General features: G+C 54.0%; 1 protein-coding gene across 5 annotated transcripts in view; it reads right to left on the bottom strand.

The window, feature by feature from the left end:
• Positions 1-1436: 1436 nt before the first annotated feature.
• Positions 1437-27514, bottom strand: part of ZNF362 (zinc finger protein 362) — a 51021-nt gene continuing 24943 nt past the window's right edge. For 4 of the 5 annotated variants that reach the window (XM_074934083.1, XM_074934079.1, XM_074934081.1 and 1 more), the window contains 7 exons: positions 13362-13425; positions 12281-12527; positions 11371-11686; positions 10206-10430; positions 7125-7203; positions 6444-6602; positions 1437-5893 (listed from right to left, as the gene is read on the bottom strand). In XM_074934083.1, coding sequence (XP_074790184.1) covers positions 5777-5893; positions 6444-6602; positions 7125-7203; positions 10206-10430; positions 11371-11686; positions 12281-12527; positions 13362-13424 — 1206 coding nt within the window. In that variant the 5' untranslated portion in view covers position 13425 and the 3' untranslated portion in view covers positions 1437-5776. Of the gene's footprint in view, positions 5894-6443; positions 6603-7124; positions 7204-10205; positions 10431-11370; positions 11687-12280; positions 12528-13361; positions 13426-19082; positions 19157-27514 lie in introns of those variants that run through there. The other variant, XM_074934080.1, reaches the window with a different exon arrangement.

The raw sequence follows: 27514 nt of genomic DNA, 5'->3' as shown, positions 1-27514 counted from the left end.
CATGTGTTCCAGTCCCCTCATCATTTTTGTTGCCCTCCGCTGGACTCTTTCCAATTTTTCCACATCCTTCTTGTAGTGTGGGGCCCAAAACTGGACACAGTACTCCAGATGAGGCCTCACCAATGTTGAATAGAGGGGAACGATCACGTCCCTCGATCTGCTGGCAATGCCCCTACATATACATCCCAAAATGCCGTTGGCCTTCTTGGCAACATCTTAGTATCCATGTAGCTTAGTATCTGGTCTTCTGACAGTGGCTGGTGCCAGAAGCATTAGAGGAAATGTACAGAAAAGGGCAATTACCAAGTGATCCAGCCCAGCTTCTGGCAGTCAGAGGTTTAGGGACACCCAGAGCATGGGGTTGCAACCCTGACCATCTTGGCCAATAGCCATTGATGGTCCTATCCTCCATGAATTTATCTAATTCTTGTTTGAACCCAGTTATGCTTTTGGCCTTCACAACAACATCCCCTGGCAAGGAGTTCCACAGGTTGACTGTGCGTTGGGTGATGAAATACTTCCTTTTGCTTGTTTTAAACCTGCTGCCTGTTCATTTCATTGGGTGACCCCTGTTTCTTGTGTTATGGGAAGGGGTAAATAATGGGTTTAAGCTGTAGCATGGGAGATTTAGGTTAGATATTAGGAAAAACTTGCCAGCTCTAACTGTAGTTAAGCTCTGGAACAGGCTTCCCAGAGAGATTGTGGAATCCCCATCATTGGAGGCTTATCAGAACAGGTTGGCCAAACACCTGTCAGGGATAGTCTAGGTTTACTTGGGCCTGCCTCAGTGCAGGGGGCTCGACTAGGTGACTTCTCAAGGTCTCTTCCAGCCTGACAGTTCTGCGATTCTACGCACTCACTGTCTGAGAGCCCCCTCGAAGTAACAAAGCCCTACAGGTGCATCTGAAGAGTGCACACCTTCCCCTGAGCCTGCTCAGTGGGTTCTCTCTGCCAGGTGAGCTGCTGAGAGACAGCAACTTCTAGTACTGCAAGCCAGGACAGGAGGGGAGCAGGGATGATGGATGGCTGTGGGCTGATTCCCTCTGCTTCACACCCTGTGTCATTATTCACATCCATGCAAGGGGGTAAAGAATAGGACTCCCAATGGGAGCCTCTTGTGCCTTGTGTAATTTACACTCTCAACCCTGTACAGCACCCTGCACACAGTGCCCAAGACGGTCAAATCACACTTCCCCTTCCAGTCTCATCCATGCATCTCAAAGCACCGTTCAGCAGTGGTCCAGTTTCATCATCTCCATTTTACACACGGGGAAATTGATTTGGAGGCAAAATGACTCAGCCAGGGTCATACAGCACAGAGGAGAGAACCCAGGAGCTCTGATTTCACTGCTGTACTATGGCCCCAACTGGGTCTCCACCCAGTTACCACCCTGGCTATCTCAGAACAAACCAGCCTCACAGCTGCCAGGCCTTCAGAAGTTTGCATGTACAGTTTATTTTGTTTCACAACAGAAATACAAAGAGAAAAATTGTTTTGAATTTTTTTAAACTTTTTTTCTTTTAAACATAATGCAAACTTTCGATATGGAAGCCGCAGCCTCCTCATGTCTTTCCGTTAACCACAATGCGAGACAGAGAGAAGGGGGAGGGAGAATCCTTTTTTTTTTTCCTTTTTCTTTTTTAATAAGGTAATAACTAGATCTAGAGACACGTGGCCTGGATTTTCATATAGAAAAAAAAAGAAAAAAAAAGATGTGTTAACAGTATGTATAAGAGGCATATTTACACAGTATTAACATGCTGACAAAAAGGTTACAATATTGAATATCGTACAACATCAATTCAGAAACAAAGGTCAGGGCAGAGGGCAGGGTAAAAAGAGAATCAAATTAATAAACAGAGTAGGCAACAAACAAACAACCTGGTAAAACAATGATATAGTTAAGGCTTAAAAAGTGTATAAAAATAACACAGTTAATATCCAAAACGGAACCAAAGAGTACATAATATATATGAGTTTTTGTCTAGTCTTTTTTGGAGGGCTGAGGGAGGTGGGGCATTCTTCCATCTCTATACATAGGTGTTGTGTGTGTATACACACACACACGCACACACACACACATATAACTCCATGTATCCATCCATCCACACACAGGCATGGGCATGGCTTTCCAAACAGGGAGGCTGGCAAGGAGCTGGGCAAGCCCATCTGCTTGCTGCTTTAATACTATATTGAATTGGTTTCACTCAGCAGGAAGGGATCTATGGTTTGCTGCTGGGAGGGGAGAGGGATAGGATAGATCCACTCTGCTTTTATAAATCTCTCATGGTTGGGAGGGTTTCTGTTCTGGCAGTGAAAGGCTTCAGTGGCCACAGGCAGCTGTATCACCTCCTGCTTGGGAGGATGTTCTCTCTGGCAATGCACAGCGCCTCCTGCTGGGAGAAGCTGGGTTAGCGTGTGACCAGCCAGCCAGTGCTTCCAGCTGGAGCAGTGGTGAGCGCTCCATCAGTCCCAGCTCCTACCTAGACCCTACCGTGGCCCCGCTGAGCTGAGCTAGCTCTGAGCTCCCGCCCAAGAAACGCTGCCGTCATTGACTCTGGCTGGGCCAGGCCCCTCCAAAGCTGCTGCATTGGAGGTATTTACACATGGCGAATCATTCTTCCTGCTGCATTTGCTTCTCGGTGACAGGTATGTGGGGTTCTGCAGGGCAGAGAGGCAGATCCACAGCACCCTCGGCTAGGGGAATCCCCCTCCGGTCCATCTGGCCTGAGAGCAGGCTCTGCAGCTCCCAAAACAGATCAGTGCCCCCAAAGGCCAGAGATCAAGCTGGTGCCCCACCTGTCCTGAGGGAATCACATGGAGGGCAGTGGGATCCATGCCTCGGGTACCTCTACTGTACCCAGTGGGGTGACCCCAGGGAAGAGAAGGGCCTCGTGTCTCACGTTGCTGGATTTCTCCCTCCTAAGCTTGCTCCAAGGTCCCTGCCATGGGACTGCACTGCTGGGGGGCTGATTTCCAGGAGGTGCCAGGGAGGTGGGGAAGGAACGCCGCTCTGGGAATACAGACCTCTCTGCGTTTCTCCCATCGCTCGTCTGACCAGGCACACGGTCCCAGGACAGAGCGAGCCAACCCCCTCAGGCACTGCCAGTCCCTGCTACTGGGCATAGCCCCCAGGGCACACAGGCTTTCCTCTTCCCCTTTAGTGCTTTAGTTTGCTCGGGAGGGAGCTGGTTTGTTACCTGCATCCCAGGAGGGCTCACGGTCTGATCCTGCCCCACTAACCTCTGGAAGAGCTTTGTCATGGCAGCAGAATCAGACCCCAACAGATCAGAATTTCAGATCCAAGCGGTGCTAATGTCACAGCTCACCTCCGATGCCAGCAACAGGGAGCAGGGGCAACACAGGCTGTCCCCTGCACTCTCCTGCTCATCTCCCCACGTCCTGCAGAGCCCTACTGTGCTCAATACAGCCATTTGCAAGTGACCCTCAAATCTAATTCTAACCGGCCCTGTTTCACACAGCACAAGCTAAAGCCCAAACCACGGTGCCGGCGGAGCCCAGGTGGGGTCAGCCAAGTTCAGAACAAGTGACTTGTGCTGACAGGTGCAGCTGGGTCAGAAATGGAGCCAGTCACAGGCCCTCGTGTGCACAGGGCGAATGGGAGCTGTGCCCCGCTGGCAGCTGTTCCAATGAGCACCAGGCCAGCCCCCAGGCGCATCTGCAGGCTGGCGTGGGAGTCCCTGCCCCAGGCAGCTGTCTCCCAGCTGTTACTGTGCCCGCCAACAGGTGCTCTGCAGGGGGGCTCACTACCATCCTGCACAGACACGGCAGGCGCCACAGCAACTGACTGCTCCAAAGCCCCAGAGACCCAGGGCACGGAGTCGGCGCTAGCCTCGCCGCAGGGTTCAGGGACCCAGCGAGAGGCAGGGACCGGCACCAGACGAGGTTTCTATGTGAATCCTGTGAAGGTGCAGAAAGCGCTTGCCAGTGCCCTGCTGGGAACCTGGAGGGAGGAGCAGAGTTAAGGGAACCCTTAGCTGGGAGGGCCAGAGCTGGCATGTAGGAGCCCGCTGTACTGCACTGCGCAGGGGGTGGTAGCTGGGGGTCTGGAGGGAGCTTTCCCATGGGGTGAACTCCCCTCTCCCACATGCAACACTCTGCCTGGGGCCCAGCCCCTTGATAAGCAAACACAGGATCCAGGAGGTAATGGTGAGAGAGGAGACCCCAGGCTGCCACTACTCTGGAAACCCTGGTAGGCTGCTGTAGTGCCCGGGCTTCCGGAGCAGCAGCCCTAGATGCCCATAGTGGGGAAGAGAGATTGAAAAGTAATCCACGTCAAAGAGCATAACCTGCAGTGAGCCCCCTGCACCCACCTCTCACACTCGCTCTTCTGTAGCGAACACCCCTTCATAGCTCAGGACAATCCCTAGTTAGCACCAGGTGGAGTCGGGGGGAGGTAGCAGATCGTGGGCAGCTGAGGCTCCCAACCCCCCCACCCAGATCCTCAGCACCATGACCAAAGTGCTCCTCCACTCCCATACACCAGGGCTGGCCTAGCAGAGCTGGAGTCTGGAAAGGGAAGCCCCACAGCTGGGCCTATACCAGAACTGGCCACAGTCTGCCCGATTCCTGCCCCAATCCTACAGACTACAGCTCCCAGCAGGCAATGTGCTTTCCCGATCTGGCGGGATACTGCTTAGCTCACACTAGAGCACGGCATGCTGGGACCTGTGGTCTTCATGGGCTGCATCTCTGGATTCCACACAGGCATGACCAGCCCTGCTCTCCATGAACTTGGCCAGCCCCAGCTGTGTCCCTGTCGTAGGCTGAGCACCTCCTCCGGCAGCCACCACACTTACCCCCAGCTGGGCGCAGCCCCAGCAGCGATTCCTCGCGCCGCCGGGGAAATGTGCACGGACCATGGCGGGGCCGCAGGGACAGCCAGTCCTGTGCAGCTCCAACCGGGACAAATGAAACAAACAAAAGGAAACAACCAAAACATCCCAACGAGGTTAGACCAAGTGGCAGAGGGACGAGCCCCAGTGGGGAACAGCGACGTCTGTGGAACAAAGGTCTCCCTCTTGCGGCTGCTGCTCCAGCGCCTGTCCCCGCGCCAGCAGATCCCACCTCTCCAGCCAACAGGTTAACCCATTCCCTCCTCAACTGGCCTCACGCTGGCTCCCAACGGAGAGTCCAGGAGGGGCAGCAGATACCAAGCGCCAGGCTGGGTACGTCCCAGAGTCTCATCCTGAGGCTGAAGGGGCCCGAGCGCCAGGCCCTGGATCCTGCCTGCCACGCCATCCAGCGCTTCTCTGTCCAGTTTGGGTTTTCGGTTTTAGCAGCACCAACTTCTTGGCCAATATATATATATATATATATATCTCTCTCTCTCTCTCTCTCTATCTCTCTCTCTCTCTCTACTTGTATCCAAAAGAGAGCAGAAAGGAGTACGGAGGATGGGGCAGAAAGAAGGGAAAAAAAGAAAGAAAATGAAGGAACCAAACAGAGATTCAAAGTGCTCTGAAATAGTCTTTGGATGTCACCAAAACTGTGGACGAGTCCCTGGCTCTCCCGGCAGGGTGCTGGGGGTGGGGCCAGGGCTGAGGGGTGTTTTCCAAACATTAATTCATTCATTAATTTCTCCCAAAAGATGAGTGTCTTCACAGTCGCTCCCCGTGACTCGGCAGGCGCGGGCACTCGGTGGCGGTGCTGGGGGGTGGTGGTCCGTGGGATCGTCTCCAAGCTGCCCCCTGGCGATCCGGAATTGGGGGGAGGAGAGCTGCGCAGGGTAGGGGTGGGCAAGGAAGCCCCAGATTAGATGAGTGAGATCCGCACTGGGATGCTGGGTGACTCCGTCCTTTGAGGCGAGTGCTGGCTCACTAGGTGTTCCACCACGGTGTGTTTGGACATGTGCTTCATCAAATACGTCTCCTGCGGGGAAAGAGAGCCGGGAGCAGGGTAAGCGCTGCAGCTAGGAGGGTTGGGCCCACTGCCTGCCTCCAGTGGGGATGGAACTGACCCATCCCCGGCACCCTCTGTGCCCAGAAGGGAGCCCCCACCCCATGCCCCCACCCGGAATCCATCCTCATTCACCTGCCTGGGAGAGCTACAGGACAACTCAGAGGTGACAAGCTGATTGGCTCTCCCAAGGGATCTGGCGGGAAGAAGCCCAGGCTTCAGGCTCTAGCCAATAGAAAACAATTTTCTCTTACCAGCTGGTTTGCGAGTGGCTGAAGCCTGATCCCTGCAGCACCGTAAGAGCCTCCCTCCCAGTGCTGAGACGACTGCTGCGCTAAGGAGCTCCTCAGCCATTGAGCACCTGGCTGTGGGCAGAGACACCCTCCCTTTCTCATCCCGCGTGGCTGAATTGGTGCAGGCTGGGGGCATGAGCCGTCTCTGGAACAAACCCTGCCAGTGGCACCTCTGGCCCCATCCCTGCCTTGGCTGGTGCTCGGCTCCCCACACCTCCTGCCACACTCACCGAGGTGTAGGCCCTCCCACACATGCTGCAGCAGTAGGCCTTGGCGTGTTTGATAGCGTGGGCGGAGAGGTGGATCTGCAGCGATGCCGAGTCCGAGTACGCCCGGTAGCAGTTCGGACACTTGTAGGGCTTATCCTTGTTGTGCTGTCGCTGGTGTGACTGTGAGGGCGGGGAGGAGGCACGGGCAGCGTTACATGGCACAATCCATGGCAGCTCTTGGGCCGTGCCCCTCCATGCCCAGCGGCTGGGGGACCATGTAGAGCTGCCTGCTCTGCTCCCAGGATCCACACCAATGGCAGACCAGACACCCCTGTGGGACAGGGGCCAACGACTATTGATCCCCACAGCCCCCTGTAGGGCTCAGGGCATCGGCGCCACCTCCCCCAGTCCTAGGTCCCCAGACACTGACGCTGCTCCCTGGAATCACATCCATTGGGTTGGAAGAGATGTCTCCCCCTTCCCTCCAACTGCCCAGCTCCATGACCTAGGCCAGGGGTTTACTCCTCTTCCCCTTCCCCCATCAGCCTCTTAGTTTCTGCTCCCCACCCCCATCAAGAGCTCTCTGCCCCACTCCATCCCCATCCTGCAACCACTTGTGTCTCCCCACTCCAAGGGCTCGGCCCCCCGTGGGCTGACCCCACTGGGCTGGGCACATGCCGGGCACCCAGCCAGGGCACTGACCTGGAGGTTGGAGAGCTGCGTGAAAGCCTTTTCACAGCCAGGGTGTGGGCACTTGTAGGGTCTGTCGCCAGTGTGAATTCTGCAACATCAACAGGCATGTCAACCCAGGCCCTGCCTAGAATGGGATCAACCCCCCTGCCCTACTCTACCGTGGGGATGCACCAGCCCTCTAAGGCCCCAGCACACACAGGGTACCTGGACAGCTCCCTTCTCTCCTGCCCCACTCAGTGAGCAAGGGGGTGCAAGGTGGCTCTGTCCCCCAAAAGGGCTGCGTCTGTTAGAATGCTGGATTCCAGCCCTGCGAGAGCCACAAACACAAAAGCAGGAGCCAGCCCCCTCCCGCAATGGGGTGGAGCCGGACCACCCCATCTGCAGGGCAATGGGCCCCCAGCATGCTGTCTAGCCAATGCCAGCTTGGGGCAAGCCTCCCCTTGCCTTCCCTGGAGTTAGAACCCGAATGTCCCGTTCGCACAAACTCCTTCACTCAAGTCCAGTGGTGCTTTTAGCTCAAGCTGGCTGGCCCGAGATGTGCACCACTCGTCACCTCCCCTGCTGTGGGGCCACAGACTAGTGCCACTCAAGTGCTGCCGGTCTGCCACGGCCTTCCCACCATGCTCCCCCGTTCCCGGAAGGACAGATGAGTTCTTCCTCAATCCACTGGGAAAGTACTGACAGAGCCGCCCAGCCCCCTCAGCGTGAACGCCCTGGGCTGTGCCCCCAAAAGTCCTTGTGCCTCACACAAGTGCGGGCAGTGCCAGGGCAGACCTGGCAGCGGGAGAGCTCTGACACAGCCTGGCCGTGCTCACTGGAGCTGGGCTCTCTCAAGAGGAGTCACACAAGCTAACTCCGTGGTGAAGACAGACACTGCAAAAGCATTGGCACCACCTGGCAGTTTAGTTATTTCCTGATCAGCAAGATCATGGAGTCTGACTTTTTCAGCCCGGAGGGAGGGCAGAGCTGCCACCTCTGAGGTACAAAAACCCAGGACAACCAGGATGCTCCTGGGCCCATTAGACTGGCCATGTACTGAGCACCCTGACAGATCTCCCAGTACAGCTACCTCAAAAGAGGGACGATCCTGGGCAAACCTGGACAGGTGGCACCCCTAAGGGAAAGAGGGAGGGAGGTTTATAGGGCCAGTCCAAGGAGGCAGGCAGAGGATGGCTGGCCTGTCCCAAGGGCTCACAGGAGGCAACTGTCCCTCTGGCTTCATTCCACGCAGGCACCCAGAGTAGAGGGGCCAGCCTGCTCCTTCATGTTTGACGCTATGGGGCAGTGCAGGAACCCAGGGGCAAAGGGAGAGGAAGCCAAGGGTGGGAATAGGAGTCAAACCCTGTATCATTCTAGGGGTCCTGAGGTGGCCTGGGCTAGATAGCAGCCTTCAGCTACCTGAAGGGGGGTTCCAAAGAGGATGAAGCTCGGCTGTTCTCAGTGGTGGCAAATGACAGAACAAGAAGCAGTGGTCTCAAGTTGCAGTAGGGGAGGTCTAGGTTGGATATTAGGAAAAACTATTTCACTAGGAGGGTGGTGAAGCACTGGGATGGGTTACCTAAGGAGGTGTGGAATCTCCATCCTTAAGAGGTTTTTAAGACCTGGCTTGACAAAGCCCTGGCTGGGATGATTTAGTTGGGGTTGGTCCTGCTTTGAGCAGGGGGTTGGACTAGATGACCTCCTGAGGTCTCTTCCAACCCTAAACTTCTATGATTCTAGATTCCACAGCTCCATGCAACAGGATGGCTGGGCACCTGTTCACAGGCAAAATCTGGCACCTGGCATGAGACACCAGGGGCACGTGCCACACACCCTCTGCATGCAAACACTGGTGCAAGGGGTGCAGACCTATCACCACTGAGCCAGGTCTCATAGGTTCTAGTGAATTTTTACATGGCTCTCGGGGAGCTCCAGGATGGACACACCTCAATGGTACAGATGAAGCGGGGGGCTACCAGCAGCTGGCTCCTGACAGGACAGCAGTGGCATACCCAGGCTGTGCTTATCCCAGTGCATTCTGGGACTCCTGAGGCTGCTATCCCATAGTTAGGGCCCTACCAAATTCACAGCCATGAAAAAACGTGTCACGGCTTGTGAAACCTGGTCTCCCCCTGTGAAATCTGGTCTACTGGGTGCTTTCACCCTCTACTCTACAGATTTCACAGGGGAGACCAGAGTTTCTCAAATTGGAGGTCCTGACACAAAAGCAGGGTTGCCAACCTTCCAGGATTGTCCTGGACTCTCCAAGAATTAAAGATAATATCGTGTGATGAAACCTCCAGGAATTCATCCAACCAAATTGGTAACCCTACCCAAAAGCGAGTTGCAGGGGGGGTTGCAAGGTTATTTTACAGGGGTCATGGTATTGCCACCCTTACTTCTGTGCTACCTTCAGAAGTGGTAGCCAGAGAGTGGGTGGCTGTCGGCCAGGTGCCCAGCTCTGAAGGCAGCGCCCCGCCAATACCATACCGTGTCACCTTTCTTCTGTGCTGCTGCCGGCTCTGCCTTCAGACTGGGCTCCCGGCCAACAGCCACCACTCTCCAGGTGCCCAGCTCTGAAGACAGCACCAGTGCAGAAGTAAAGGTAGCCATATGAACCCCCCCTACAATAACCTTGTGACCCCCCACAACTCCTTTTTGGGTCAGGCCCCTTACAATTAGAACACCCTGAAATTTCAGGTTTAAATAGCTGAAATCTTGAAATTTACGATTTTTAAAAGCCAATGACCATGCAATTGACCAAAAAGGACCATGAATTTGGTCCCTCCCCTACCCATAGTGCCCGGCACTGTTGATGGGTGAAGGTGGCTAGGGGTAATCTCCCCATACAAAGCCCTGCACTGTGGGACCATCGGGGGGACAGAGGAACCGGTGAGGCTACAGCTTCCCAGCTGCTCTGGGACAAAGGCTGTGGGACAAAGCAGTCCAGCCAGACAGGAGTGACAGCTGGACCAAGCCTGTAAGAGGCCTGTTTGCTCTGGGATGCCACGGGGCATGCAGGTGGCACCTGCTCAGAGCCAGCCAGGCACTGGCCATTGCAACGCTCCCCAGTCAGCTGGGCCCCGTTCCCTGGGCAGCCCCACCCCTCACCTGGTGTGCTGCTGGAGATGGGAGAGCTGGCGGAAGGATTTCTCACAGTAGGAGCAGTGATACGGCTTCACGCCCAGGTGGATGCGCAGGTGCTGGGCCAGGTAGGAGGCGTTGGCGAAGGATTTGGAGCAGTGCGGGCACTTGTGGGGTTTGGCCTCTGTGTGTGACTTGGAGTGGATCTGCATCTCCGACTTGGTGAAGAAGGTAAGGGGGCAGACTTTACACCTGGGAAGGGACAGCGAGAGGGGCCCAGGGGCATCAGGCAAGGGAATGGCAAGCAGCACGCCCCCCCGCCAGGCCCTGCACCTTGGAGACATGCTGCCACCTCTAGGACGGCGTGCCCTGCAGTGCTACAGGGACCGGGGTCTGAGAACAGTGCGGGACATGAGGCCATTGCAGCCCCGGCCTGCCCCGGGAGTAACTCTGGCCTGGCTGCCATGGGCCAGATCCACCGAACAGGCCTGGTTTCCTACCCAGGACTTGTCCCATTCCCTGGTGATGGGCACACACTGTTCTGTAGGCTGCAGGGAGCAAGGGGAAAGCCCATGGGAAGCCAGTGTGGTGGGGCAGGGCAGCCAGTCTCTGATGGGTCCCACAGCAGCGTCATGGCTGCAGAAGCTAGCAATGCGGAGACTGAGGACAGCTGGAGGGGGGAGCACAACTTCCGCTCACCAGCACTGGGTCAGTAGCCAAGGGACCATCTGACCTTTCAGTCCACACAACTGTCCCCCACAAGACAGGCAACTGTGAGCCCCACATTCCACCGATGGGGAAACTGAGGCACAGAAAAGGGAAGCGACTTGCCCAAGGTCACCCAGGGAATCAGTGTCAGAACCAGGAACAGAAGGAACCCAGCCACCCTGATTCCCACCCCCCTCCTAAGGATGGGACTAGGACACAGGAGTCCTGGGTGCCAGTCCTGTGCTCATGTCCCACACTGGCACAGAGGGTGGTGCATGGAGGGTGGGGCCACACCTCAGTAGAGGCCTGGCCAAACGAAGGTCGTAGGGTGGCACCCGAACAGAAAGGGGCTGTTCCCATGCCAGGTGCCCCTCCTTCAGCAAAGGGAAGGGAGCAGCCAGCAGAGCCAAGCTGGTGTGGGGCTGCCCGCCAGCCCAGGGCTCCTGGGGCTGAAGAAGTGGCACTTTGCTGCGTATGTTCCAACCTGTAGGTTTTGCCCTCTTTAGCGGTCTCGCCCGAGGCCAGGATGGGGTAGGGCACCACGAGGACGGGCGGCCCCGATGGGTTCTCCGCCTTGATCTTCTTCCGCCCTCGCTCTGACTTGGGCGCCCCCAGCAGGCTGTGGCCCTGGATTGTCTTGATGGAGTCCAGGAGTGGGGGGCTGGTGATCCCGGAGATGAGGGTGGGCGAGGAAGCGATGAGTCTGCTCTGGCTGGTGGAGGTTGGGGTGGAGGGGGTGCTGGTGCCAGTGCTGGATTCCGAGGTGCTGACCGCGGGGGCACGGGAGGCCAGCCCCAGACCTGAAAGGTAAAGGGGGAGGGTGGGGGGTCACTGGCACGCAGCTCAGCAGGGATGGAGCTCGCCCTTCTCCCCCAGGGGGCAGCCAGCTTTGGGATACTAAGCCCCCATCACAGGAAGCTCCCCAGACAGGCGTGGCTTCCCCGATACAGCTGATCCCACTTAGGGGACCCGAGCCATGGGAGGGGGGGCTGACCCATTGCCCCCCCAAAACTCCCAGCCCCTGATAATGGAGGCAGGAGGGGACCCCCTGCAGCTGCAACATAGCACACGGGGGTTCCATGTGGCAGAAACATAGCACTGAGAGGTTCCGTACCCCGTCGGCAGAAAGGGCAGCGGGTGAAACAGATCGTCCTGCCAAGGGGGTGAGCATGGCCTAAGAGTGGGGGGCAGAGCCAGCCTCTGCCTAGGGATCCTGCCGGGTAATCTGGGTTCCCTCAAACACAGGGGGCTCCCCTTCTCTGGAGTCCTGTCCCTTCCTGCCTGGGCAGAGATGCACATCTCTACCCCTCTAACCCTGCTCGGAAGCCCCTCTCCTTCCCTTCCCCCCCGCCCCCCCCACGCTGCTCCCCACGGTGCTGCTGGGCTGTGGTTACCTGTGACCGTGCTGGTGGCCGGCCGGGCATGCAGGGCCACGTCAGGCTGGGGGACGGCCTGTGGGTGCAGCCCTGGGACCTGCTGCAGTTTGGGGAGGGACATGATGGACTGGCTGCTCTCCGCAGGCGAGGGGGGCACCAGCAGGGGCTGCTGGGAGGACACCGAGGTTGGGGGCAGGTGAGGGGGCCGGATCTTCTCTGCCATCAGCTGCTCCTTGATTTTATTGATCAGAACCAAGTTGTCCAGCTGGGACGAGGAAAGCAAGATGCACACGTCACTGCCAGAGGCACGGGAGCATGGCAGGTACTGGCCCCACGGGGAAGCTGCCAGCCCCGGCACAGCACAGGCGAGGGGACACTAGCTCCCACCCCCTAACTGTGCCACTGTTCTGGGGCATGGCCCCTCCTCTGCAAATCCACCTGTGGAGAGGGGAAGGGTGCTCCCACCCGTGGCCCCACCTCTGCGACTGCTTGTGGGAAAGAGGGCCAGACTCTTGCTGGAGCTGCATGCGTCCCAACATGCAGTGGGGTCCCCAGCACTGGCAGATCCTATGCCAGCACGTGGCCCTGAGCTTCCACCCCCCCACCAAGCTAGCTGGCACACTGTTCTGCGCTGGGAGGCCTGCCAAAGGCTGCCCCTCGCCCAGCCAGCCACAGCTAGGGTATCTGCCATAGACGCTGCAGACGGAGCGGAGGCAGTAGCTCATCTAATGCACTCTCTCGCGCACCCCCACCCCACCCCCCGGAGCTCGGGGCCGGATTGTCCCTTCTCGTCTACCCTTGAGCCTCGCAAGGGGGCTCCCTTCCCTGGCTCCCCAGCCCAACAGCTCCGTGGGTCCTGAAACGTGGTCTCTCATCGCCACTTGCCACAGGACTTTAGCAACCTTAATCTTTCCCCAGGGGTCAGTCCCTCCCCGCCATGGCCCTGCCCACTGCTCTTCCCGGGGTCTCGGCTGGCCCTGCCACAGCCCCCAACAGCCACTACCTGGGATTGTGCTGCTCTGCAGCCGGACCTCACCCACGACTGCAAAAAGCTGCCCCTCCTCGCTTCTCTTGCTGCAGGGTAGGGAGGGGGTCTTACCTGGCTGGGCATGGTGGGAGGGGGCGGCCAGAAGTAGGGGTTGTTAAAGCGAGGCTCCGCCATTCTGCAAGGAGGCAAACAGAGAGAGGGTCACAGTGTGGCACTTGCTGCTGGGCTCCGTTACCCCCTCCACAGCTCAGTAGGTGCCACACAGCAAGACCTGGCCAGGTCACGCACCCACCCACTCCCTGCCAGGCCCAGCCTCCTCCCCATGCAGGACAGATGGTGCCAGAGCTGGAACTTTGACATGACATGAGAGTTTTATCCAGAGCCTGCTCCCGGACACTGCTACGGGCCTGGGACCGACTCCATGGGGCAGGGGCGCATGCGGTGGGTTTATTCAACACATCTGTGCATGGTTTATCCTCTCCCGCTCCGCACACCAGGCCCACGCCCCGGCCCATCTCGTCAGGCTCAGTGCATGAAATCAGTGTCGGGGCCTCTGCTTCAGGGCAGCCCCTCTGTCCCCTGTAGGCAGCAGGTGACAATGTGGGGGTCCTGCCCCCAGGTGCCAGCTGACAGCAGCAGAAGTCTGCCCCTCCTGCCCCAGGAAGGGCGACGGTTGTGTTGGTCTTTTATGAATGGGCCTGTGAGGCAGCAGGGTGCCCCTCTCCCCCACCAGCATGGCCCTGGGGTTCAGTGTAGTCGCCATCTCGGGCAGCAGGGCTCCCACAGCCATAAGGATTCCCCCTTCACTCCCTAGAGACCACCCTCTGGTCCCTTCACTGGAGCCATCCACCTCCAGCTCAAGGGCCTGGGAGCCAAGGGACGCGCCTGGCTGGGGGGAGCCGCAGCACCCCCAGGCCTGGCAATCAAACCCAGATCCTGATGGAGCTGGAGGGTGCTAAGCAGCAGCTGCTCTAAGATCCTTTTGGCTGGAAAGATCGTGGCAACACCACAACATTTGAGGGTCGAAGGCAAAGCAGGGCCAGGTGGGAGGAGTCCCCAAGGGGTCAGAGTGGGATGAGGACGGCACCCCTAAGCCCCATGCAGGAAAGCCCTGTGGCTCCCAGGGGGTAACCAAGATGGAGGGTGCCTTCCCCAGACCATCCCTGCACAGAGAGTGTGGGACGATGGAGGATCACAACAGACCTGGAAGACAATGAATCAGTAACAGCCCACACCACCTCATACCCCTTCATGGCTGAGCAGGAACCCAGTGCCCCACCAGATCTCACCAGCTCCTCTCAGTAGAGAAGCAGAGACTAGTTAGGGCCCATCTAATCCAGCACGGGGGGGGGGGGGGGGAGGAGGGGGGAGAGAGAGAAGAGTCCCCTGCAATCGGCTCCCTGGGCTTTGCGCAATGGAATGGCAGAGCCCCCAGCGAGCAGGTTCCCAGAATGTCCCCAGGGAGAGGATGGTGCAGCCGAATAGCTCCGACATGCCCATTTAGGAGGAACACAGTCCCTCTCCTCACAGCACAGACCCCTAACGTTCTTCCCACTCCCTCAGCAGGATGGATTTCCATGGGGCTGGCCCTGCATGTCTTCTCTGTCCCGCTGTCTACCCATGGCTAACACAGCTAGCGTAGCCCTGAGGTTACGCCTCGCCTTGCTGCCTCTCATCCCATTCCTCAACAGCAACATTCGGGCCCCTAACTCACCTCTGGTCATTGCAACTGAGGGGGCACAAGGGTGGCCACGGCATGTGTTTTTCTTTAATCCTGCACCCCATCTCTGCACTACACTGATCCCCCCGGCAGGGAATGAGGAGCCAGACAGGTGGGCCTACATCCTACCCACAACCACCAGCCGGAACAATCATTCCTTCTCCCTTCCTTGGGTTTTACACCCACAAACACCTGTGCAGGGTCACCATGGCCATCTCTCTCCAGGCGATGCTCAGCAGAGTCGTCAGGCAAGAGATCTCTTAGCAGCTCTCCCTCCTTACCAGGGAGTCCCTCTGGGGATACAGGAAGGGAGGATTTCACAGGCCCAGCCCCAAACGCCATCTACGCTCACCTTCGCACATTCTGCCTCAAAACCTCACTGACAGCTCTGTTCGCACGTGACCTCTGCTTTTAGGTGCCTTGACTCGGCATTGCCCGACATGAGACACCCTGAGCCGGATTTCCGGCACTTACAGCTCTCATTGACAACATCTGAAGATGTGGGTGCTCAGTGCACTTGCAAGTCCGGCCATAAGTGTCTCAAGCTGGGACCAGAAATCAAGGCAGGCACCCAAAAATCAGAAGCTACTTGAAAACGTGGTTCTTCACGTCCATACCTTGTAAGGCTAAAGGGCCACAAAGCTGGAGAATTAATGCAAATGCCACTGTCTAATTTGCATAGTTGATGAATATGCATTTCTTCATTTACTTGCAGATCAGAAATTAACTGAGTTATAATTTTTCAGGATCATAACACACCACCCACTACCTGTCTGCCCTGAGCTATTCCTCTCTCTCCCCTTCTCAGTCGTAAGTTCCTCCCTGCAAGAAGGCAGCCATGGGAGTGACCTGATACCCGCACGGAGACGGCTGTGGGCCCAAGCGGCACCTGGACACCTTGTGGCAACTGAAGGTGGATCAAAAAATGACACGAGTAAATAAACAAAATCTGGGCTGTCTGATGAGATGTTAATGTTGCCAACAATCATGCAAACAATAGGATCTTGGCCCCTGCTATACATATTTATATATGTAAAGAGATAACTGGCTCTGTGGATACAGGAAAAGCGGTGGATGTGATATATCTTGACTTTAGCAAAGCTTTTGATACAGTCTCCCACAGTATTCTTGCCAGCAAGTTAAAGAAGTATGGGCTGGATGAATGGACGATAAGGTGGATAGAAAGCTGGCTAGATCGTCAGGCTCAGCGGGTAGTGATCAATGGCCCCATGTCTAGTTGGCAGCTGGTATCAAGCGGAGTGCCCCAAGGGTCAGTCCTGGGGCCGGTTTTGTTCAACATCTTCATTAATGATCTGGATGATGGGATGAATTGCACCCTCAACAAGTTCACGGATGACACTAAGATGGGGGGATACACCGGAAGCTAGAGATAGGGTCCAGAGTGACCTAGACAAATTAGAGGATTGGGCCAAAAGAAATCTGATGAGGTTCAACAAGGACAAGTGCAGAATCCAATGCACCGCAACAGGCTGGGGACTGACTGGCTAAACGGCCATTTGGCAGAAAAGGACCTGGGGATTACAGTGGATGAGAAGCTGGATATGAGTCAACAGTGTGCCCTTGCTATCAAGAAGACTAATGGCATATTGGGCTGCATTAGTAGGAGCATGCCAGCAGATCGAGGAAAGTGATTATTCCCCTCTATTTGGCACTGGTGAGGCCACACCTGGAGTATTGCGTCCAGTTTTGGTCCCCCCACTGCAGAAGGGATGTGGACAAATTGGAGAGAGTCCAGCAGAGGGCAATTAAAATGATCAAGGGACTGTGGCACATGATTTATGAGGAGAGGCTGAGGGAACTGGGATTGTTTAGTCTGCGGAAGAGAAGAATGAGGGGGGATTTGATAGAAGCCTTCAACTACCTGAAAGGGGGTTCCAAAGAGGATGGAGCTCGGCTGTTCTCAGTCGTGGCAGATGACAGAACAAGGAGCAATGGTCTCAAGTTGCAGTGGGGGAGGTTTAGGTTGAATATTAGGAAAAACGTTTTCACTAGGAGGGTGGTGAAGCACTGGAATGGGTTACCTAGGGAGGTGGTGGAATCTCCTTCCTTAGAAGCTGTTAAGGTCAGGCTTGACAAAGCCCTGGCTGGGATGATTTAATTGGGGATCGGTCCTGCTTTGAGCAGGGGGTTGAACTAGATGACCTCCTGAGGTCTCTTCCAATCCTGATATTCTATGATTCCTGTGAGGACGTGAGAAGTCTTGGCTTTCACAAGATTTCAGGGAAGCAAAGTACAGTGAGTGAAACTCCTACGTGCCATGCCCAGGAGACATGGGAAGGGCCACTAAAATACAAGCTCAGAGACCATGAGTTCTAGCCCCAGCTCCTCCGCTGCCTGCTGTTGCAAGTTCTATGCCCTTTCTTCACCCTTATTCTGAACCCAGCTCTCATAACATCATTCACCCATTTTACAGGCCAGGCTGACACTGAAAAGTTCTGCTTGCAGAGCTACATTGGCTAGTCACACCCCTAGGTGACACATGCTGGCAGAGCCCCCAGTGCAGCTAAGCCAACAGGAGAAAGTGCTTCTGTTGACACATCGTTCAGGGAGGTAGTGTTACTTCCGGGCAGAAAAGCTCCTTCTGTTGACATTCCAGGGGTCATGCTGACATGGGCCCTGTAGCGTAGACATGGCAACAGATAACTGAGCTCGAGGGCTTGTTTTCACTCCCCTTCTGCCCCACTGTCCCGTACACACACAAAACCCCTTCGGGAGTATGAAAGCACTTTTAACTCCAGCTGGCTGGCCCATCAGGGTCTGGGCTATCGCTGGAGTTAGCACAACCACACCGCTGCTAATCCAACCACTCTGGGCAAGCTGTGTGCGACTTCACAGCGTGGCCTCTCTCCCTTGAGCTCCGTTAACTTGAGCAGCATTAACTCATGTGTAGATCATGCAAGTGAACTGTTAAGACCTGGTGTAAGAACCTGCCCACTTCAGGCAGAGCTAGGAACAGAATCAGGGCCCTCCTGTAACACAGCCAAGTCTCCTCCACTTTGCCACGTAGGGTCTGTCTGCTCTGCAGAGTTAGGGCATGTCTACACTACAATTTTAAGTTGACCTACGTTAGGTGATATCCACACTACCCTTCTTCTGTTGGTGGTTCCACTGACTGAAGAGGGGCAGCGTGGGGTGCTGAGCGCCAAGGGTCCATGACAGGAGCCCAGCTGCCCCCGAGCTTCTTGCCCCCCACCCCTGGCTTGGAGCGGCGGGGCGTTGTGGAGCCGTGCAATTGACAAGTCAGCCAACAGCTGATGTAAGGAACACAGTGTCTCACCCTAACTACACCAACATAAGCCCTTCGCCTCTCGTGGAGGAGGAGTTACTATGTTGGTGTAGGAGCGGCAAAGAGTCCTGTGGCACCTTATAGACTAAGAGATTCATAGATTCGTAGATATTTAGGTCAGAAGGGACCATCATGATCATCTAGTCTGACCTCCTGCACAACGCAGGCCACAGAATTTCACCCACCCACTCCTGCAAAAAACCTCACACCTTTATCTGTGCTATTGAAGCCCTCAAATCGTAGTTTAAAGACTTCAAGGAGCAGAGAATCCTCCAGCAAGTGACCCGTGCCCCATGCTACAGAGGAAGGCGAAAAACCTCCAGGGCCTCTTCCAATCTGCCCTGGAGGAAAATTCCTTCCCGACCCCAAATATGGCGATCAGCTAAACGCTGAGCATATGGGCAAGGTTCAGAGACGTACTGGAGCATAAGCTTTCGTGGGTGAATACCCACTTCGTCGGATGCACAGCACAGGACTCTTTGCTGCTTTTACAGATCCAGACTAACACGGCTACCCCTCTGATACTATGTCGGTGTAGTAAAGCACTTGCATCGGCAGGAGCACGGCTGTAGTGTAGACACTGACGTAGTTAGGTTGACATAAGCTGTCTTATGTTGACCTAACTCTGTAATGCAGACCAAGCCTTATCCTGGCTTCTTACCAAGATGCTTGCCTGCCCCACCCCCATTTCCCACCCCCCCCCAAATCCCTCTGGCCTGAGTGTGGCATTGCTTTCACCCCAGGCTAGCCGGCCCAGCTTGGGGGAAGGGTTAGAACCCAGGTTCCGCTAACACTGGTAACCTACCCACTTTGTGACGAGGATGCCACACAGGTGCTGCCAGTCCTCCAATGCCTTCCCACCATGCCCCTCACATGCCAGGACAGAGAAGTTCTCCCACAACTCACAGGGAAAGAATCACAGAACGGCTCAGGTTGCTGCAGCACAAACCACCATGTGGACGTTCCCCTGACATCCTAGTGACACACACAGGGAGTGCAGCATCCGTGAGGACATGGTAAGCCAGGTGGGGTTTTGCAGCGCAGCTGCTCACACCTGGGCTACGCCAACCCAAGTGCCAATCATATGGGATAATTGCAGTGAAGATAGACCCACAGACTGTTAGAAGGAACATGGCAAATTAGAGGCTTCTGAAACCCACAGTAACAAAGGGCAGCCTCGTGTTACAAACGTCTATGTGGACGAGTGGCTAGAGAGTGACTCCGATACTACATCGCTGCTAGCTTCAGTGGTACAGCTCCTGTGTTTGCACTCAGAGCTCCTAAGCTCAGTCCCACACGTAACCCAGCTGGGGAGTGCTGTGACGTTCGGCTCTGCTGTCTGGAATCCCTAAACTGCCGTCTGCTCCCAGAGCCAGGAATCCTGCTGCCCAGGTGAGCCATTGCCAGCTCACACACCTGTAGCCCACCAGCAGTGTGCGTGCTGTCTCCCTATGTACGGGCCGGTCCACGCAAGGGGAATAACACACCTTCCCAAGCAGTTACTTCTAGAGCTAACGGGAAACAGGTCTGTGCTGTGGATCTGAAGAGTGTGGGTTTAAACTCTGTTGATGACCCACTATGGAGGAGAAAAAATATATTTACCTGGAAGCTGGCTTAGCTGTGGGAAGAATTTTATATGGCAAAGCACTGCTTTCAGCAGTGAATTTGGATGGTCTATTAAAAGGTGTTTCACTATTGCATTTGTTTGTCATCAGTGGGAGCTGTCCCTTTCAGAACCAGCTGGAGACAGAGCAGAGAGGCGGGAGATGTTTCCTGTGCCCAGAGAGGAGCAGACCCTGCCTGTGACAGGGCCACAAAAGGGCAGAACCTGATTTAATACATTCATCTTCCCACCAAGCAGCCTCATTCCCCAAGGTGTAACGTGGGTGCTTACGGGCACTGGATCCCTCAGGGCTCTAAGAACCCTGGGCCTGTAGGTCACCAGTGCGAACCCAGGCTGGGCCCAGCCAATGGCTGTTTGGAGAGGATCTGTTCCAGCTTCTACATCCCAAACTCACCATCATGCTTTGCACTGGACTGCAAGCTCTTTGGGGCAGGGTCTGTCTCCTATAAGGTGGCCATTCACCCAGAGACTCCGGTACCTCTGGGAATGGTGTAAGCCTGCCCCTGCCAAGACCCTACCCAGGTGACCTCGGATGCACAGTGCGTGCGAGGTCACGCTATGTGGGGGTAGGGCAGCATGCTCTTAAAAATGGCACCCACCTCCTGTGCAGTGGGACCTCGCACGCAGGCCACATGGAGGGGAGGGGCATTTTTCACTGCTCCACTCCCGCCAGCGTGACCATGTGTGCAAGGTCACGCCAGCTGGGGTGCAGTGGCACGCTCTTTAAAATGGCGTGCCCTGTCTGACGCCTCAGGTCCAATTCTGTGCAAGTACTGGACCTTGCAAAAGCAGGACTACCCGAGAGGCTTGCCTGGTATCTTCCTGTGTGTCTGTGCAGTGCCTAGCACAAAGGGCCCAGTCTCAGCAGGGGCCGCATGGGAGTGCCTCATTTACTATGAATGTAAGAGAATTGGCAGCCCTGGCCCCGTGGCACACACCCGTTACTCGGTGCCTGGGAGAGCATGCCAGAATCAGGAGCATCCCTGGATATTGGGCATTGCTTGTCACCAAGTCACCCACTGACACTCCCAGAGAGTCACATTTTAGCTCCACCCACAAATAATTCTCTAAGCCCCATCCTCAAGGGATGGCTTCAGCAAGTGGGAGGAAAGAGCAGCGGCCTTTAAACTGGTTGCTGGAGTAAAATGCAGTGTTATTGCAAGTAAACTACATAGGAGAGTAGCTAAGAATCTCGCCTAGCGACCTAAAGGAAAGCTGATGTCCTATCCTGGACCTAAATCCAAGGACACGGAACAATGGCAGCTTGTTCTAAGAACTGGGATCACTTCATAACTTTCCAAGCAGTTAATACTGATGTTCCAGCTGGGGTAGGATTAAAAACCATAAACTCAGGGCTTGTCTACACTTAAAACGCTACAGCGGTGCCACTGTAGTTCTTCAGTGTAGACACACCTACACCGACAGGAGGGATTCTCCCATCGGCATAGGGAATCCACCTCCCTTAGAGGAAGAATTCTTCCATTGACCTATTGCTGTCCTCATGGGGATTTAGGTTGGCTTAACTAAGCCGCTCGGGGTGTGGATTTTTCACTTCCCCGCCTGATGTAGTTAACGAACCTAATTTTCTAGCCTCCGTTTCAAGGCTGTTTGCTGCAAATGCCACGATATCACATATGGGTTGAACGTGACATGATAGGACACAGGAATCAGCAACACTGGTGATCCATCCAGGACAAAATAAATAAATAAAATAAATAAATAAAATCAAATCCATTTGCCCTGAATGAAAAGATAAAAATTGAGCTTTGTAAAATGCAAAAGCTTGGGGCTGTAAAAAATCCAAATAACCTACATCTCGGGTTCATTCTAGGGCTGTAACTGAAAAGCCAAACATAAGCGCAGATATGCTCTGAGCCGTATGATTTAAATAAAGACATAAATGGAAACGTAATCCACTGAAAACTGTTCAAGGAGCAGCAGCTAAACTCTCTCAAGAAAAAACCGCAACATTCTCAGTATTAGATGCAGGATATGCATTTTGGCAAGAGGAGTCAGATGAATCGAGCCCTGAGCTAGTGACTTGTAAAATGTCATTTGGATATTAGAAGTTGCAGTGAATTCGCCCCGCAGGTATTAGTTCTGCTCCTGTAGTATTTCAAAGCGTTACTGCACAGACTTTTCAAGGATTACAAGGTGCTCAAGTTATAAAGTGAATAGTGTTTTAATTTGGGCTGGGCAATGAAAGACTTGGGCAAGTTTGGCAGACAGCGCGGGAGACACACCAAAACCCCCAAACCAAAGTCCAACTGAAATTTACCTCAATGGCTGATCCAGATAAACTGAAATGCCTCATTTCACAATGTCAAGTGGAGGCAAGAATTTATGGGGATGATAAATTATTTGGAAAAATTCATGCCAAATCTATCATTGGCTAATAAAAGCCATTTTAGAGGAAGCTCAGAAAAGTGAAAACAACATAATGACTTGACATAAATAGCAGTTTAAAGCCCCACTTCTGTGAAGCTCTTAAACATGGGCTTAACCCTACTAAGCACATGACCAGTCCCACTGAAGTCAACAGGACAATTCGCATGGGTAAAAGATAAACGTATACATAACCCTTTCCAGGATCAAGGCCTGCATCACTGATTAGTAATCTGCTAGTTTTAAAAGAGGGCTTAATTAAGCCAGTTGCAGCTGCCACTTCTGACAGACCGAATGCAAGCCCCTTATACCAGAACAGTAGCCACTTGCATTTACACTGAGAACCCTAAACGAAGGAGAAGGAAACTGTCCAGATTGAAAAGGAGAGGTTGAGTATTGCGACTGACTGTTTGAAAGTCATACGCAGACAGGATGGATTAGATTAGCTGCATGGGAAAGGAAACAATACTGTAGAATTGATCACAAGCCATCACAAAGTTTCTTTTGCACTAACTACAATCAAAGACGTGACCTCCATGTGGAATATAAATCAGTCAAGAACTGGATTCCCTTACTAGGGAAGTAAATAGATCAACATCACCTGATGCCAAGACTGATGAACGTGAAAGTCAAGTAGGGAGGCATCTGACTATTAGTATTTAAAAAATTAGCAAAAATCTCACATTGAAACAGAGTGAGCGTGAATCATCAGTTTGACAAGGAAAGGCCAGCAGCATGAGACCTGAAAATGAAACCACACTGGCCAGTTAGGGAAGGCAACGAAAAAGACTTGACTGTTCCAGAAGCTCTGAGAAAAGATGCTCAGCAAAAAAACAAACAAACGAAAAAACACATTGCCATCATCAAGGTATCGAGAAACGCAAGCGAAGGCCAAGAGAGATTTTGTTCTTGCCTGAAACAATTGCTCAAATAAGAGACATGCCTGCTTGCTGTAATGCATGTAATCATTTCCCAAGAGCAAAACCAAAACGAGGCAACACAATATCAAAACGTGCCAAAGAGACTGAAGCAAAAGCTGGGGAGAGATTTATTTCAGGCTGGCAAAGTACCCATTTATTCATTACTAGCAAATTCACAGAGACGTCAAACTATCGGACACAAACAGCACTCAGTGCTTACCCAGATCCCATCACAATCAGCAAGACCTGAAATTACCAAAGCCTCTAATTACCGACCCACTCTCAGGCACAGAATCTCAGGAATTTGCCCTGACCTGCCATCACCTCCTTGCCAGTGTATCCCAGGGTAACGGGACAGCCAAGAGAGTTATCCAGACAGTGAAAATCTCCCTCAAAGAAACTAACCGAGACAGAGGTCTGCATCCAGCCCTGCTGGAACTCAGAAATATCCAGAGAAAAGGATCTGTTTTACCAGCACACCTGCTACCAGCCAGACAAGGTTTTGCCTCTCATAAGACTGCAGTTGCTCAAAGCTACAAAAAGAACAGACTAGACAAATACGCACTAGAAGGAAAGCAAGAGACACAGAAATTTGCCTAAGACACACACACAAAGCCACTGTCCACACTGCCGTCTGGACATACAGTCTACCTGGGAACAGCAGGAAGGCAGCAAAAACTGTTACCCCACAGCAGAGACACAATTACAGGCTGTGGAAACAGACTGTCTGTCTGGGCCGGAGAAAGAGAGATTTGCCTGAAATACCCGAGACGTGCCAGATACCTGCTGACACAGGAGAAAAAGGTGATAACTGGATTCCTCAATGAACAGAGGATACAAGAGGCTCTGTATCAGCAACCACAGGAGAATACCAGGTACCGGTATCACCAGGGTTATCACTTGCAAATTATCCAGACTCTCAGGTAGTGCCTCGCTGACGCCTCACTATTAAAGGGGGCACTCTCAGAAACTGGGTTTGAAAAAAAAAATACTATCTAGTGAACAGCTTTTCACCTGCACACCTCAGAGCGCTTTCCAAAGGCAGTCAGTGTGCCCATCACCACCACGCAGGTGGGGACACTGGCGCACAAAGAGGGGAACTGACTTGTCCAGGTCACCCAGTAAATCAGTGGCAGAGCGAGGACCAGAACCCAGGTCTCTCAAGTCACAATCCTGGGCATTAGCCACTAGGCCATACTGCCTCTCCAGTAGGGGGTGGAAAAAAATCATAGTTGACATTGGGCAACTATCCAGCTGACAGGCTGGATTTTTCCCCAACGTTTGCTCCTTGGGTGGAAATCATATCCCCCGACCCCAGCCCAGACACTAGGGCCATTAGCTTGTGACTTGGGCACTCCAATCCCGCTATCGCTATTTATTGCAAATGGGACTCCCAAGACCCATTATGGATGTTAAAAATGTTGCTAAGAGATCATCCCCGGTAGAAATGACAGTGGGTCACTCCAGCCAATCAGGATGTCTGCCCCCTCTTTCCGAGTGATCTTTCTAATCCATTCACATGGTTTCATTTACCATCTTTACACTGATGACTCAACAGCTGCCTTCCCATTCCTGACTCATCTCCCTCCATCCAGTCCCTGGCTCTTTGACATCTCCGGGATGTCTTGCTGTCAGGTTCAACTTAACGTCTTTCAGCCCGGCCTCACTCCACTCTCTCCATCACTGTTCAAACCCCACCATCTTCCCTGACTACAGGCCTGAGGGACATCTTCCCCCTCCTGACACATCCGAGCCGTGTCCAAGCCCTGCTGTTTACTGCTCCTCAGCATCTCCATGCTTTCCCACCCAGACAGCCAAACTCAAATCGGAGGATTGGACCAAAAGAAATCTGATGAGGTTCAACAAGGACAAGTGCAGAGTGATGCACTTAGGACGGAAGAATCCCATGCACCGCTACAGACTCGGGACCGAATGGCTCGGCAGCAGTTCTGCAGAAAAAGACCTAGGGGTGACAGTGGACGAGAAGCTGGATATGAATCAACAGTGTGCCCTTGTTGCCAGAAAGGCTAATGGCATTTTGGGCTATATAAGTGGGAGCATTGCCAGCAGATCGAGGGACGTGATCATTCCCCTCTATTCAGCATTGGTAAGGCCTCATCTGGAGTACTGTGTCCAGTTTTGAGCCCCACACTACAAGAAGGATGTGGACAAATTGGAAGGAGTCCAGCGGAGGACAACAAAAATGATTAGGGGGCTGGAACACATGAGTTATGAGGAGAGGCTGAGGGAACTGGGATTGTTTAGTCTGCGGAAGAGAAGAATGAGGGGGGATTTGATAGCTGCTTTCAACTACCTGAAGGGGGGTTCCAAAGAGGATGGTTCTAGACTGTTCTCAGTGGTAGCAGATGACAGAATGAGGAGTAACAGTCTCAAGTTGCAGTGGGGGAGGTTTAGGTTGGATATTAGGAAAAACTTTTTCACTAGGAGGGTGGCGAAACACTGGAATGCGTTACCTAGGGAAGTGGTGGAATCTCCTTCCTTAGATATTTTTAAGGTCAAGCTTGGCAAAGCCCTGGCTGGGTTGATTTAGTTGGGGATTGGTCCTGCTTTGAGCAGGGGGTGGGACTAGATGACCTCCTGAGGTCCCTTCCAACCCTGGTATTCTAGGATTCTATGATAGTCTGAGGCCTCATGGACACCTGTTCTTATCTCCAGTCCATAAAAAATGCTGCTGCTAAAATAACCCTCTTTGCCCATCACACCCCCCATGTCACCCCTTCTGTGAACTCTTCCACTGTGCAGAAGATTCAGGTTTCTTGCCATCATATCAAGGCCCTGCCTAACTCTGCTCTCTTATCTGCCCCCTTCACTCCCCAAGCGATGACAGCCTTGAGTGCCATCTCTCAGCTTCTCCCACCATCTGTTTTCTCACACACTACCCTTATGCCAGAAGTGCCACCCCTGATCCATACGACTGTTACCCTCCCCAAAACCCACTTGTGCACAGATGCCTACAATCTCCCAGTAACACTGGCCAGCTTGCAGGGCAGAGCTGAAATTAGCTACTTAGCAATAGAAGGAGAGAAAGTGCTTTCAGATGATTCAGCCCCATTAAGGAATGCACAGAGCTCATCCATGGGACCCTTATCACTGTCCTCTGTGCTTCCCTCCTACTGTCTATTAGAAGTCCTGGTTTAAATTAGATTATGTGCCCTTCAGGGCAGGGACTGTGTCTTCATCTGCTTTTGTACCCACACTGCATAATGGGCTTTTGGGTGCTTGGCAATGCAAACAGAAGTGACTGGCCCAAGGCCACACACTGAGCCAGTGGCAGAAGCAGAATTAGAGTACAGGTGCTCCTGGCTCCGAACCGGGAGAGCTGCAAAGGAGACACCTCTTGTGACATCAAAGGGTGTTCAAATGCTAAGGAAGCCTGGATTTAAAACACTTTCCAATAGGTCAATCCCAAGGAAGCAAGGTGCCCTATTTTTGTCCAGCTGGGGACCAACTCCGCATCTTTCCCAGACTCAGTATGCTGCACCCAGCTGGCACAGAACAGATTTCCAGCTGCCCTCATCCATACACAAAAGTGCACACCAGAGAGACTGGATCCCAACATGCATGACTGCCCACAGACCACCCTTCCGGATCACAGACAAGGTGGCTGCAGGCTGCACTGTACAGCTCCCAGGATCTCCGTCTCGGAGCTGCATGTTAGCAATCCCTGTTCTGTTAGGGCACCAAATGCCTGGGATGGCCTGGCGCAGCAGCTTGGCTCTGCGCTGAACTCCGGGGGCAGCTGAGGAACACAGTGATTTTCCAGGAATGGCTCAGTAATAAGCATTCATTTTCCCCGATGGCCCCTGCATCCTCACTCCAAATCCCAGCCGTCAGAGCAACCGTGGCTCTCAACACAGCCCCCTCCAGTCCCTTTAATCACTCCCCAGCTCCCACCCGTCTGCTGCGCGATTCACGCATCCAGTCTGCGAGAGATCCTGGCGGGCGATGGGGAAGGCTGCGGAGATCCTTTTACTGATTAGCAGATCAGCTGAGGGCACTGCTGAACCTCACGCCAGCAGCCCTGAGAGGTGGGAAATGCGGCTCCTGGTGACAGAGCAGGCACTGGGAGCGGGAAGGGGGAGAGGAACCGGTTGGTGGGGCTATTCGGATTTCATTCCTACAGCACCGTGCTGCCAGGAAAGGTATTTACACTCATCTGCTATTATAACAATGCACCTCTACAGCTACTGACCAGAGCGGCTGGCTCGCGTTTCCTGCAGCCGGGGGACTCGGGGGACTGGTGTCTTCACGGCAATGCACTGGCGCCGCCCAGACACCACAGCACCG

Source organism: Natator depressus, chromosome 18, assembly GCF_965152275.1.
Source record: "Natator depressus isolate rNatDep1 chromosome 18, rNatDep2.hap1, whole genome shotgun sequence".
NCBI lineage: Eukaryota > Metazoa > Chordata > Testudines > Cheloniidae > Natator > Natator depressus.
The sequence above is the reverse complement of the archived record's forward strand: the minus strand, read 5'-3'. Positions and strand labels throughout refer to the sequence as shown.